At 35.3% G+C, this 15,368-nt stretch overlaps 1 protein-coding gene across 1 annotated transcript in view; it reads left to right on the top strand.

Moving 5' to 3' along the window:
* Nucleotides 1–15,368, top strand: part of ATP13A4 (ATPase 13A4) — a gene marked incomplete at both ends in the record, with an annotated part of 141,194 nt that overhangs the window by 70,824 nt on the left and 55,002 nt on the right. Inside the window, 4 exons of the mRNA XM_079704914.1 lie at nucleotides 1,015–1,084; nucleotides 2,596–2,730; nucleotides 6,342–6,411; nucleotides 13,718–13,852. Of these exons, the coding sequence (XP_079561040.1) occupies nucleotides 1,015–1,084; nucleotides 2,596–2,730; nucleotides 6,342–6,411; nucleotides 13,718–13,852 (410 nt within the window). The remainder of the gene's footprint in view (nucleotides 1–1,014; nucleotides 1,085–2,595; nucleotides 2,731–6,341; nucleotides 6,412–13,717; nucleotides 13,853–15,368) is intronic.

The following is a 15,368-nucleotide window of genomic DNA, read 5'->3' on the forward strand; positions in this document are numbered from 1 at the left end:
TCTAAATAAGCTACTGGGCAGAGGAGCAAGGTTTGGGAAGGGTATTGGGTTGAATGCCAAGAGTCTGTCACTAATTCACTGTGTGGCTTTGAGCAAATGGCTTCAGTTTCCTAACTGTTAAAAAGGGGAGGAGAACTCTATAAACACCTTGCTAGTTCTAAGTTTCTATGATTACTGCATTCCCCTCCACCCCATTTTGGGGTGGAGCTTTGGTGGTACTTTGAATGGACTCAGAGTGCAGCATCAGCATGATCTGGGTGCTTGTTAGAAATGCAGAATCTCAGGTCACATCTCATTCTTACTGAATAAGAATCTTCCCATTCGCAAGACCACAAGGCTGTCTGTATGAACATTAAAGTTTGAGAAGCACTGCTGTAGTATTTACATTCTGTTAAGCTCTTTGGTCTGAGCATCTACATAGAAGGCACAGAGAAAGTGTTTAGCATTCCCAACAGCAAAATAACTCATAGAGTGTCATTGCTCTGTGTAATCAAAGAAACACATCTCTGAGTTTTCAATTAAAGGGCGGTATAACTGTGGAGCTATTTTTGAGAGTTCCACATATTTTCACTCACATTAAAACAAATTCTGCAGCTTCCCAGAACTGAATAGGAGGAGGAAATGTAGGCCCGGTATTCCTTATCAGTAAAACTGTTCCCCTGTAATGAGCCCTCCGTCTCACATCCATGGAGCCAAGAGTTGGGGAGAGACAGACTCGAGAGAGTGCTAATCCTGAAACTACTTGAATGGAACAATGACTAAAATTAAATTCCCAAATTACCATCAGGGAAATATTTAATTCAATAAATGGTCATGCTTATTGGTTTTGCACCTGAAAACCCTCCCCCTCTCCAGTTATTTTGAGAAAGATGATGATGTTATGTAATAAGGGAGGCATATTTGGATCCCACAAGTAAGAAAGTGAACATGGAATAGTCTTTTTTTTTGAATGGGTAAGAAATGAGTTTCATTTTTATTATTAGTAACTGAGTGAGCTGTGATCTCTCCCTATAGGAGGTTAATATGTGGGCCAAATACTATCGATGTTGAAATCACACCCATCTGGAAACTGCTCATCAAGGAGGTAATCAGTATTTTCTCTTAGTGCTGGCTAGAAAATAAAAAGGTTAGATTTTAGTCAAATGATCAAGAATGCTACTTGTTAATAGTAACTGTAATTTGGGCTATTTTAAAAGAATGCAAAGCGTATTCATATCTCTGTTGTTTCTTGTGGTCCATTTTTGCACACACATTTCCTGTTACAGCATAAGATATGATGCTCATGTGTCTATTTATCCTTTAATGACTAGGTGAACACAGGGTTTCTTTTCTTTCTTTCTTTCTTAATCCTATACTTTTTATCCCGTCTCATCTTTGTGAAACTAAAATGATAATTTAAACTTAAACAACTCAATCCCTTTCTTATGGGAAACATATACAATTGCCTTAGCATCCAAAACTGTAGGAAGAAAACATCTGTTCAGCCTTATTAGTTCTACTGATTTCAATGTGTGTGTGGGAGGGAAAGAAAGATTTGACCATAATTTACTACATTGATTTTTTTCTGTTTGACTCTATCACTAGGCTCATTTTTCATTTTACCGTGATTATTATGATACTACAACCTTACAGCTGTACTCTGGGTCCTCTCCTGCATGGTACCTTCACTCCTCCTTGACTTAAAAAAGACTTACTAAACTCCAGCTACTTTCTCAATATTTCTAGCAAGTTTTAAGTCATGAAACAGAGCAGAAGAAACTAATAAGAAAAGTTTCTGTGTGCTTGTTCCCTAACCAGAGGCAAAGATAACTGTTCCTATTTTAGAAAGATGGAAATCAACTAGAGGGAACTTGAGTAAGGGCACAAAATGTTTTTTATCCCAGGCAGTTTTTACAACTGTTGGAGTTAATCTCTGCCTTCTCCCATAGTGTTCTAGATGCTCAATTATCTAGATTATTCCTTTCGGCTTGGCTCTCTATTTATGAGAAAATTTAGTCTTCAACTCATACACTAATCTAAAGTACTTCAATGGCTTCAGATATGGCAATGTTGTGTCATAGAGAAGAACAACTAGAAAGCATTTTAAATTTGTGAACCTGACCAGTAGGTCAGGTTCCAAAGGCCACTCAATGTAAACTGGACATGATAATATCTACTCCTCACACAACTGTTGTGATGGTCAACATGGTGATACATGAGACAATACTTTGTAAATTATAAGGTGCAGTGGTGATTAAAAGTAAGGGCACTGGGGCCAGATTGCCTGGGTTCAAGTCCTGGTCTGTAACAGTTGTGGCTCTGTGACCTTGGGCAAGTTTCTCAAGATATAAAGCCCAGTTTCTTCATCTTTACAATGGAGATAACTAATAACTTCTGGATAATAAGATAATTATGGGAATTAAATGAGTAAATTCAGGTAAAGTTGCTTAGTGCAGTATCTGGCACATGGTAATTGCTGCATAAATATAATAAGAATAAGAATATTGGATGGGACGATTTGTCATGGAGAAGATTATGATAACAAACAAGTCAATGAATAGCTAAGTGTAAAACCTAAATATCTCCCTTGTCTTCCTGTTTTTATGCTGCCAACAGGTTTTAAATCCATTTTACATATTTCAGCTCTTCAGTGTCTGTCTGTGGTTTAGCGAAGACTATAAGGAGTATGCTTTTGCTATCGTAATCATGTCGATCATTTCCATCGCTTTGACTGTATATGATCTCAGAGAGGTGAGTTTTTCCACCAATCGTATGGTCTGAGAAAGAAAGAGTTGTGACTTTGTTGAAATTTTGTTTGAAAAGTGTATAATCGGAAAATAGTCATTCCCCACTCCATAACAAATGAGACCACGTTTGTAAATATCTAGCACAATAGCTGATGCTCAACAAATTCTAGTTCTTTCCTTTCCTTCCCATCCCAATCCCTAACCTTTCAAGTTATTTTTTTCCCTCTCTTTAACTTACTAAGGCTGATTATTGAGAAGAAAATGCAAATATTTATGAATTGTGAATAAGTGAAAAAATATGTGTAGAGACTACTGATGGGTCTTGAAGATGGTGGAAAAGGGGTGAAGGTGGAGGAGTCTTTAATATTTAATAAGGAGTGTTTAATATCTTTGTCTTTTATGTTTGGTTGGTAATCATTAGTCAAAACCCCAGTCCAACTCTTGGCTTTCTTTATGCCTACACAAGGGGATCTAGGTGCTGCCAGGAAAAAAATCACACGGTACACGTTGGTTGATTGTGCTATAAATCCATGAATACCGACCTCATCTGCACAAGCTTTCTGTATGTCTCTGGTCAATGTGCTCTCCCATTCTCTAGAATTAAGTTCTCAAACCAAATCTTCCTTCAAGTTACTGAGATGCCTAACTGCCCACATCCCACTTTTCCTCTAATTCAGCTGATAATCTATCTCATTGCTTTTTTTTTCCCACAAAGAGAGAAATCATAAGATAGGAATTTGCTCAGTTCCACACCCTCCTACTGCCAGATGACTTTTGTCTCCACCTCCCTCCTGACCTGATCTCTCTTTACAGAGGAGGAGGTGCCCTCTGCTTGTGCTTTTGATAGCATCCTTTCCACCTTCTCAGCATGCTTATGGGGTCAGTGAATGACTCTTTTTCTCATTCCTTCTCACTAAGAGCCTTCCCATCAGCATTTAAACATGCTCAAGCTTCTCCCAACTTAAAAACAAAACAAAACAAAACAAAACAGAAACAAATGAAAAAAATCCCTTCTTTTGACCATGCTTCAAACTTCAGCTACTACTCTACCTCTTTTCTCCCTTTGACGGCAGAACTTCTCAAGCTCATTATGCATCTCTCTTCATTTACTCATCTCCCTCTCATTTCTCATCTATATGGAGCTGGCTTCCTCTCTTATGACTCCATTCAAACAGCTCTTGCTAAGGTCACCATTATAATCCTAAGGCTCATAGATAGTTTTAAAATAAAAAAAAAACAGTACTTTTTAAAACTAGCTAGTCATTTTTCTTAATAGAAGGAGTAATATATGGACATAATAAAAAAAATTCACAAGAGCAAAATAGTGTAAATGAGAAGTAAATACTCCTCTCACCTTAGTTCTTTCAGTGTCTGGGTCTCCTTTTGAGAGGCATCCACTGGGACCAGATGTTCTATATACTTTTAACACTGTTAAACACATATGCGTTAATTTGTTTTATACAAATGGAAGTGTACTATTATATACACTGTTATGCACTTGCATTTTTCACCTAAAGTACTTAAATATCTTTCTGTATCTGCACAAATATATTTTCTCTAAATGTACCATAATTTTAAAACCAGTCTTATATTGATGGATATTTAGGCTGTTTCTAGTCTTTTGCTATTAAAATAATGCTTCATTGAGGATATTTGCATATATATCTTTTCATACATCCACATATATGCGTTTGCAAATATGTATAAATCACAAGTATATATAATTTATATTACATGTAAATGTGTGTATAACATATCTGTATTGATAAAGAGATATAAATTTTCTCTATTTGAAATTGCTTAATCATAAGCTAAATATATTTTTTTACTAGACATTGTCAAATGTCTCTTAAACAAGTAATGCCAATATACACTTCTCCCAAGAGTACATGAGTGTTTATTTTCCTTATTTTTGCCAATATAAGTGAAAATAGAATTTCATAACTATAATAGCATGTTTTCCATGCAAGTGAGTTGAGCACTTGCTCATGTTTTAAGCTATTTGTATTTTTTTACTGTGAACCGTATTCATGTCCCTCATTAATTTTTATTGAGTGGTTGGTCTTTTGCTTGCTGATTTCATGATTCCCCTCCCACAGTGTATACTTTCTTCCACTGCATAGATTTCACTAAACCTCTCAGTTGCATTTGACACTGTTAACTGCTCCCAAGCTTTCCCTTTGGCTTCAGTGACAACACACTCTCCACCTCTCTAGCTGCTCTTCCATTCTCTTTTTATAGTTCATCCTCCTCTACCTGGCTTTTTAAAAAATGGGTGTCTCATATCAAAACAATATGAAAATGTTCACCACATAAAAGCTCCCTCTTCCTCCACCCTTCCACTTATGCAACCACTTTTTAGTTTCTTGGACATTCTTCCAAAAATTTTTTTGGAATATACATATATTTTGTTTTCCTTTCTTATGTAAGAGGGAGCATAATTACACTATTTCCTACCTAGCTTTACTATTATTATTAATAATACTGTCTTGATGGTCTTTCCATGAGAGTACATTGAGTCTTCATTATTCTTATACTGCATATACTAATGACTTCTAAAGGCACATGCTAATGACTTTCAAATTTATATATGTATTTTAAGTCCAAATATCTCTTTTGAGTTGAGACACATAGATTCAACAACCTATTTGATTCAATGTCGCTTCTTCAGGGAAGATTTCTATTGGTTCATTAGTTATATATGCTCCAAAAACACCTTATTGTTTTCATTTTATTGTTGATTGTAGTGATATATTTATGTGAGATTATTTGATTAAATGTATTTACCCAGTTGGTTGTGAATTCCTGATGCTAAGAATCAGATCTGTTTTGTTGACCATTCCACCCCAACCTCTCAGTATAAAGGTTGTTCAATAAATGTTGAGTGAATGCATGAGTGAATGTATGAATGAATAAAAGAATAAGTTAATAGCAGAACACTCTTTCACCTTATATGATTCTGTTAATCATTCTTAGGACATATTAATCAGATTTGTAAATGATTTGAAGCTAGGAGATTAAGGGAGAGTCTTAAATGACAAAATCATAATGAAAAAATGAAAACACTAAATGATTGGGAATTTGTAATCCCCAGGACCATGTAAAAGGTCTTTCACACAATAATTTCTTAATAAATGTGAAATCAAATATAATTGTATTATTATTTTTGTCTCCTCTTATTTATTCACTCTCAATGTCCCATATATTTCACATATTAAAACAGCAAATACTATGAGGGAATAACAGGAACAATCAAACTCCTTATGAAGTTAGATTAGGAACGCTGATGTGGGATAACCCAAAACTGAAATAATGCTTGGTTCTTGAAACTATTTAGGTATAAACATAAATCTTGAATGATCAAAGTTCTTTTGAGTGGACAGAGCATGCTGGGAACTTCCTTTCTATTAAACAACACATACTTCTTATCACTGGCTGAAGAGCACCACAAGTTGGATGCTTTTTTGGTTGAGTAGGAGGCTACTCAGTCTTATTTTTAAACAGTACATTCAGTTGGCTCCATCTTTAAAGAAGGCTAACACTTAACTGAATAATATCTGGGACCTATCCTCAAATAGAAAAGGCTTTTTAAAATTTTCTGTTCTTCTTTTTCAGCAATCTGTAAAGCTCCACCATTTAGTTGAATCACATAATAGCATTACAGTCTCTGTATGTGAGAGAAAAGGTAAGTCACTTCATTTTAGATCTGTGTGTTGTCCATATGAAATGAGAAAAGGATTTAAATTTGTATTTCTGATTGTTCCTACTACTCTCATCTTCATATGTATCTTTTCCTGTACATTTACTTAAAGGGGTGGGGAAGTGGAGATTTTTTTCACCTTTTAAAAAAATATTGAGGTAAAACTGACATACAATAAGCTGAATTAAAGTGTACAATTTGATAGGTTTTGACATGTGTACCTACTTATGAAACTATCACCACAATAAAGATGACGGTCCATCTCCCCTAAAAGTTGCCTTGTGCCTGTTTGTAATCTTCCCTTTCAATTTCTCACAATTTCATCCCCATCCTCAGGCAACCACTTTGCATGTTTAGAATATTTTATAAATGGTGTTGTATAGTATGCATTTTTTGTCTTTTACAGTATATTTTGGGTTAATTTTTTGGGGATTGAAGTTCATAATAATTTTGAAGCTCATCCAATTTGTTAAGAACATCCATAGTTTATTTCTTTTTATTTCTGAGTGAATTCCATTGTCCAGATAGAACAGTTTGTTCATTCATTCATTTGTTGATGGAAATTTGGGTTATTTCCAGTTAGGGGCTATTACAAATAATGCCACTTGAACATTTGGGTTCAAGTCTTTCTACGGACATACACTTTCATTTCCTATTTTCTAGGGAAAATACCTAACTGTGGAATGGCTGGATCATATGATAAGTAAATATTTAACTTTTAAAGAAACTGCCAAACTGTTTTCCAAAGTGGTTGTGCTATTTTACATTCCCACCAGCAGTGTGTAAGAGTTCCAGTTGCTCCACATTCTTGCCACTGCTTGGTATGGTCAATCTTTTTAATTTTAACCATTTTAATAGCTGATTCATAGTATCTCATTGTTGTTTTAATTTGCATTTTCCTGATGACTAATGGTATTGAGCATCTTTTCAAGTGCTTCTTTGCTACTTGTATATCTTCTTTGGTGAAGTATCTGTTTAAATCTTTTCCTTATTAGACTGTTTGCTTATTATTAAATTTTGAGTGTTCTTTCTGCATTCTGGATACAAGTCCTTTTTCCAATATGATTTGCAAATATTTTATCCTAGTCTGTAACTTATCTTTTCATTCCCTTCATAGTGTCTTTAAAAGGGCCGATGTTTTTACTTTTGTTAAAGTCTAGTTTATCAGGTTTTTCTTTTGTGGATCATGTTTTTTTGTCATATCTAAGACATCTTTGCTTAATCCAAGGTCATCAAGATTTTCTACGTTGTCTTCTAGAGGTGTTATAGTTTTAAGTTTTACATTTTCGTCTCTGTTGTATTTTGAAGTTTTTTTTTTTTTCTTTTTGGATTGAAGTTCATTTTTCACAAGCAGATATCCAAATGTCCCAATACCATATGTTGAAAAGACTGTCTTTTCTCCACTAAATTGTCTTTGCACCTTTGCCAAAAATCAGTTTCCTGTACATGGCTGAATCTATTTCTGGACTCTTTATCCTATTCATCCTATTCTACTGTTCTATTTGCCTGTGTTTATATCAACACCACATAATGTGGCTTTATAATAAGTCTTGAACTAGAATAATGTTAGTCCTCCTGCTTTGTTCTCTTTCAGAATTATTTTGGCAATATTGGGCTCTTTGCATTTCCATATGACTTTTAGAATCAGCCTGTCAATTTCTACCAAAAGAACATGCTGAGATTTTGATTGGGATTGTGTTGAATCTATAGATCAATTTGTGGAAAACTGACATGTTAACAAATTTGGGTCTTGTGAACTGCAGACATGGTGTATCTGCATTTATTTGTCTTTGATTTCTCTCAGCAGTGTTTTGTAGTTTTTATTGTACAGTTTTTCACTCTTCCTCAGATTTATTTTTAAATATTTCATATTTTGATGCTATTTAAATGATATTTTAAATGTAAATGTCCCATTGTTCATTTGCTAGTAGTTCCCTCATATGCATGTGCTGATTACTAGTCTGCTGAATACTAAAAGGGGACCTCTGTGGGCCTTTGGGGCTCTCCCTCTGGGCAATTACTTTCTCTCCAGTACTCTGTTCTGTGAACTCAAGATGTCTTAATCTCCATAGACTTTTATCTCTGTTCCAAACTAAGAGTCTTCTGGACTTTGTCTGGGTTCCGCCTCCTTCATAGCGGCCTGGAAACCCTCTAAAGGCAGTAAGCTGTAGGGCACCTTCATTTGTTTCCCATTTCTTTTGTTGCTTATATTTAGTGTCTAAAACCATTGTTTCATATATTTTGTATGACTTTTGGTTGTTTCCTGTGGGAAGATAAATTTGCTCCTTTTTGCTATATCTTTGCTAGAAGTGAATTTTTACCTTTTAAAAATGTCCTGAAATGTAAAGTTACATAAAAATGTAACTTTTTATGATGAAACATTTTACATATAATAGTGGAGAGAATACAATAATGAAACCCTATGTACCTATCACACAGACTCAATTATTATCAAGTCACTGAATGCATTTTCATCAGTTCTACTTCCTCCCTCACCCTGGATTATTTTTAAACTATTTCAGATATCATATAATTTCATTTGAAAACATTTCAGTATAGGTCTAAAATATAAAGACTCTTTTTTAATTCCTTTATCACAGCTTTAAAAAAACATAAGAGTGAGGGCAGTGAAGTAGGAGGAACAAGAGAGATTTCTGAAATGGTGTTAAAAAAAACAAAAACGTGATTTAAAAAATCATCAGTTCTACAAGTAGTATTCAAATTTCCACCAATTGAATCACAAGTGTGTATATATATACTTATGATATATATGATATACAATATATAATATATATTTATGATATATAATATATATTTTCAAATCAGGATCCAAATAAAGTCCATATACTGCAATTGGTTAAGTTTCAAGTTTATTTTAATTCACACTTTCCCTCCTCCACATCCTATTTTTTTCCTTGAAAATTTTTTGTTGAAGAAAGTAAGTGGCTCATCCTGTGGTTTCCACGGTTTTGAGTGTATTGATTGCATACTCATGGAATAATTTAACATGATTTTCTACTCCTTGTACTTCCTATAAATTGGTGGTTAGATCTGAGGCTTGAGTTTTTGACAAGAGTACTTCATAGTTGGTATTGTGTATTTCTAATAGGAGGTACATAATATTTGTCTTTTTCTTGTGATTTTAACAGACATAAATCTTCATGACCCAGATTTATTATCTCATTGAGTTTAAAATATATTCCATGTTCATACATTAAGTGGAATATTTCCATAAAGAGAGACACGCTTCTTCAACCATTTCATTACCCTGAGATTCAGTTTGTTTCAGGATAAATACCTGACTATTTCTCCTTATGTACCAGCTTTCAAAATAATGGGTTGATCTTTTAGCATTTTCCAAAGGCTTTAAAAAAATTTAGTGTCATTATAGATGTATAATTTTAACATGGTTGGTATATTTTCATCCGCTGCAGTTTTTATTCTTGTTGTTCAAGATGCCCGTCTTTGGCCTTTCAGAACCTTTTCATGTTGACTCTTGAATTCATTTGACATGACCCCAGTAATCTTTGAAAATTGTATTGATTTCTGGTATGATAAGCTATTCCAAGTTCATCTTGGACAATTCCTGCTCCAAACCTGGACACATCCATTTTTCCAAAGACCTCTTACGTATGGTACTTAGACACCTCAGTCAGAGTGTTAGGAATGCTCATTTTTGTGGTGTTAGTCATTGTTTCCAGGCCTTTTCAGAAGACATACCTAGAAAATAATATTCTAAAGATAAATGTAAATTATGAGCTCTTACTGACATTTCCAGATTAAGTTTAGAACTAAGGGTTTTTTTTTCCCCCTGCGGCACGCGGGCCCCCCACCGTCATGGCCCCTCCCACCGCGGAGCACAGGCTCCGGACATGCAGGCTCAGCGGCCATGGCTCACGGGCCCAGCCGCTCCGCGGCATGTGGGATCCTCCCTAACCGGGGCACGAACCCGAGTCCCCTGAATCGGCAGGAAGACTCTCAACCACCGCGCCACCAGGGAAGCCCAGAACTGAGGGTTTTTAACTTAACTTTGTTGATTGTCCTTCCAGTTCTCCTTTCTCCATACCAAAAGTCCTGATTCTCAATTACAGCAACAAATTACTCACTTGCTTTATCCCATTACACATAGTAATCTCAGAGTAACAAACCAACACACCCAGCAACAATATGATTTCTAAAAACAATTTAAGAATTTTTTTAGAGTTCTTTTTTTCTCCTGTTTGTGATACACCATGAGGAAGGTACAAATTATACTTGAAAATATATGTTTTAAAGTCACTCAAAATAATTCTTCTCTGTATGGTTATGCCAACAACTCGATAGGTTCACCTCATTTATTCTGTTTTAGAGTTTAATGTTAGCTTTTCAAATTTATTTTTGTGTTAGTTTGTGTAGTTACTATATAAAATATCTATATGATTTGAAAGTTAAATCCATAAAACAAAAGACATTCAGGGGAGTCAATTTCCTAACCTTCCTTTCTGTACCTGTGTACTCATACTCTCAATAGTAATCATTTAAAAAAATTTTACATTCAAAAATACAAATTATAGATAATATTCATAGTGACATAGTATATATACAGAATGGGATATATACATATACTGCTGCTTTTTAGATTGCAGGGGTGTATCCTACACATTTAACTTATATTTCCTGGTGTGTATGCTACATACTTAATGATGTTTCCCAGGGACCCTTTCAGAGCAGTATATATAGATATTCTTCATTCATACTTCAGCTGCGTAATACTCTCTTGTACGGAGGAACCATTGTTTATTCAGTAAGTTCTCTATTGAAGGATTCTTTCCCAGCCTTTTACTATAACAAATAATGCTGTAATAAAAAGCCTTGTGCATTTATCTTTCCATATTTTTCCAGTCTATCTTTGACATAAGATTTTGAGAAGTAAAATTGCTGAGTTAAATAATAAATGCATATGTATTTTGGATGGAGAGATATTGCCAAATTTCTTTCCATAGACAAGGTACCAGTTTTCATTCGTACCAGAAATGTGTGAAAGTACCTGTTTCCTCATAATCTTGTCAACAGAATATACTGACAAACTTTTAGATTTTTCTAATCAGATAGGTGAGCAATGCTATTTCATGTATGGTTCTCTCTGTTTTTTTCTTTCTTTCTTTTCTTTTTCCCTATGAAATAATTTACAACATACAGAAAAGCCACAAGAGTAGATCAAATAACTTTTTTCTTGAACCATTTGAAAATAAGTGGCTCCATGACTCCCACATGCTTTAGTGTATATTTCTCAAAGATAGAAGCATTCTTCTATGTAACAACAATTTAAACATTAATATCAGGCAGTTAATATTGATATTAGTACCAAAGAATGCTCAGTCCCATTCCAATTTCGTAATTGTCTTAATAATGTTCTTTATAAGAAGGGACCCAAGATCACCGAATACTGTTGTTTGCCATATCTCTTTAATCTTTCCTTGACTTTCACGACCTTGACTCTTCCCACTTTGGTTATTTTGTAGAATGTCCCTCAACATGGATTTGCCTGATATTCCCTTACAGTTAAATTCAGCTTATGCAATTTTGGCTGGAATATTACAAAAGTGATGCCATGTTCTCTTAGGTGGTACATAATTTAAACTTGTCCTATTACTGGTGATGTTAACTCGGACTACTTAATTAAATGGTGTCTGCCAGGTTTCTCTATTGTACAGTTACGTTTTTCTCTTTCTAATTAATAGTTATTTTGTTGACATATACTTTGAGACTTTATAAATAAACAACCCTCATCAAATTTTCACCATTGATGTTTCTTGGCCAGATTAATTATTGCTTTGATAATGGCCAAATGGTGATTTTCTAATTTTCTTTCCTTCTATGATAATTAATTGTCAATTTACTATAAGAAAAAGCTATCTTTTCTCCTCACTTATTTATTCATTTACTTATGTCATTATGGACTAATGAACTCCTGTTTTATTTGATGGGTTATTGTTCATTATTATTATTCATTACTTTGATGCTCAAATTATTACAGATTTAGGCAGTGGGAGCTCTGTAAGTTGGCTTTGATATCTTCTTGATCTGACCCCATTGCTCTCTGAGCACTTCCCTACTTAGTGGCATAGCAGAACATTCTACCTTATATTATTTGTACTTTTCTTGGCTCAACGTTGTAATCAGCCATTTCTTGAAAGAACCTTAGTTCTTTTTTGAAGGGAAATGAAATTTGACACCAAAATTTGGGCACTAGGTGTGCACATCATTAGTGGGTTTTCACTGCTCTCAGCCCTCTCAGAGAACAGAATTAGAGCATGTACATATTAAAAAAGACAAGCAAATACATTTGCATGTATTCTTATATACATACACATTCACATCTATATTATTTCTCTATTGAAAACCATCAGTTTACACTCTTGTCTCTAATTCTAGTCCAATATCACAGAGTTCATTCTGGTTTTATTTCTGTTTCTATTTGTAACTTCCTTTCTTCAGTGAGAAATCTGGCTCTCATTAGCCTCATTATATCTAGTTATTGTATCAATCCTGCCTTTCTCACACTGCTTGGACTCCAATATCTCACACCAGGCCACTGCCACCATGGGGGTCCTTGTCTCCCTCCTTGGGCTCTGAAACTCTGCACCAGGCCATGTAAGCACCCATTCATCCATTTTAGGCTCCACCATGTGGTGGGTGCTGCCACCCCCATCCCCAATTCACCCAGCCCCCTGCATGGATGCCTGTCTTGCTTAACCCCCTATAGCTTTGGGCTTTTGGAATGAATAAGGAAGATAAGAAGTAAAGGAAGACTAGAAAGAAGGACAGAAGGCAGAAAGGAAGGACAGATTTTTCAATTTTCTTATTATGAGTAAGAATGAATATCTTTTCAAATGTTTAACACCTGTTACTTGTAGTGTGTGTGTGTGTGTGTGTGTGTGAACTATATGTTAACATCTCCAGCAATTTTGCTATAGTCATTTGCTATAATCTCTTTTTTCTCAAACTCTTTGTTTATTAGGAATATTAATCTTTTGTCTGTAATGTAAGTTTCAAACATGTTCTCTGAATTTATCATTAGTTTTTTCTCTGCCTATTTGTTTTTTTTTGCCACACAAAGGTTTTCATTTTATGTAATATAATGTATTACCTTTTTTTCTTATAGTTTGCAGATTTCAAATCAATGTTGAGGAATGGCTTCCTTTTTATATATGCCCTGGTTGCTTTTTCATTGATTTCCAATTTAGGTAGATGTCAGACTGTGTTTTTGTGGGAAAAAACCTGACTCAACTCTGTCTCCTCACACTTTCAGCTGGAGTCCAGGAGCTGGAATCACGCTTCCTGGTACCTGGAGATCTGTTAATTTTGACGGGGAACAAAGTGCAAATGCCGTGTGATGCCATTCTGATAGATGGAAGCTGTGTGGTAGATGAAGGCATGCTGACAGGTATGGTTCTGTCTCATAGCTTACAGCATTTGCTGGTTCTCCCAGGTTTTTCCTGAATGATAATGGCAAAACATGGGGTTGCTATGGGACCTTCCTATCCCCACAAATCTTACTGACAGTCCTGCACTGGATGGATCTGAGAGTTCAAATTAAAGCTGCTTTCTATGTACTAGGTTAGATAACAGTCCTAACTTCTTGAGTGTTTAGCATTTCTTTCTTGAACAAAGGGTTATTACAACCCTGTCATTTTACCTTTAAAGATTTTAGAGGTCATTAGATATTTCAGAATCATCTGTGACTTTTATGTTTAGTATTTTTCTATAAAATACATCTTCAGAAAAACACGGAGGGTTTGAAAACCATTAATGAAATCCTGAAACACCTCCCCCCCAACCCTGCCCCCTCCCAGTCAAGGCCAGGCTCTTCCTAGCTTGGTTTGAAAATATTGAAAAGTGGTTGAGGCAGGATTTGCCAAATCTGCTAATTTCAGAATACACACTGGATATTTTGGACTAACCGTGTTTCATTCTTAAATCGCATGATGGAGCTGGGAGGGACGTCATATCATGGATATGGAAGCTGAGGTTCAGAGAGAAGTGACTTCTCAAGGCCACGGTGTTTTGAGTTCTTACTCACATATGCATTTATGAGAAGATGCTGTGCCCACCTTTCTGTAAGCTAAAGAATCATAAAGCCTTTTTCAGAGATGGAATTGGAGGCTATAAATACATATTGATGTACAGTACTGTGGTTCCCATTAAAGTCCAAATCAAGTCTATTTCTCCTGGCAGACCAGGAAGGCATTAAATGCAGACAAGAGCACACAGCTCCCTCCTATGTGAACTTACAAAACAAAACAAAACAAAACAGGTGTGACAGGTCAGGTTCCTTTCTCTAGGGAATCCATAGACTGATAAAAGTCCTTTCATGCTGGGACTTTTACAATGCCAAGTACAATTTTCCTAATGAAAGTGGCCATAGTATACTGGAACATATCCCTGATCTTATACTGTCTTTTCTACAAATGGAGGTGGAGGGCTTCAATAAGCTTTATTCTCTAAGCTTTATTCTTTATTTGGTTACTTTCACAACTCATTCACCACCTTGTATTGCCACTTAACCCACTGAAATCTGCCCCTCCCAGTGCGCTGGCAAGGGTCACGAATGTCCCAATTGGCAAATCCAATGGATTCTTTAAATTTCACATCTTATTGACCTATCTGCTGCATTTAACCATTCTGACCATCTCTTCCTTCTGAAAACACTCTTCTAACTTTCCAAGTCAGTGCTGACTCTCCAAGTTCTTCTACCATTGACAATACCATTCAGCTTCCTACACTTCTCTTCTTCCTCCACCTCTTTGATTTTTGATGTTGTTCAGGGGTCCTGGACCTTTCCTTTTCTCACCTTTCACTCGAACCCTAAGTAATCTTGTCTTTTCCTATGGCTTTAATTATTGTTTATAAGGTGATGACCTGTGACTAAATATCTCTGGTCAAGGCCTCTCCCCTGAGCT

This window comes from Hyperoodon ampullatus, assembly GCF_949752795.1.
Source record: "Hyperoodon ampullatus genome assembly, chromosome: 5".
Lineage (NCBI taxonomy): Eukaryota > Metazoa > Chordata > Mammalia > Artiodactyla > Ziphiidae > Hyperoodon > Hyperoodon ampullatus.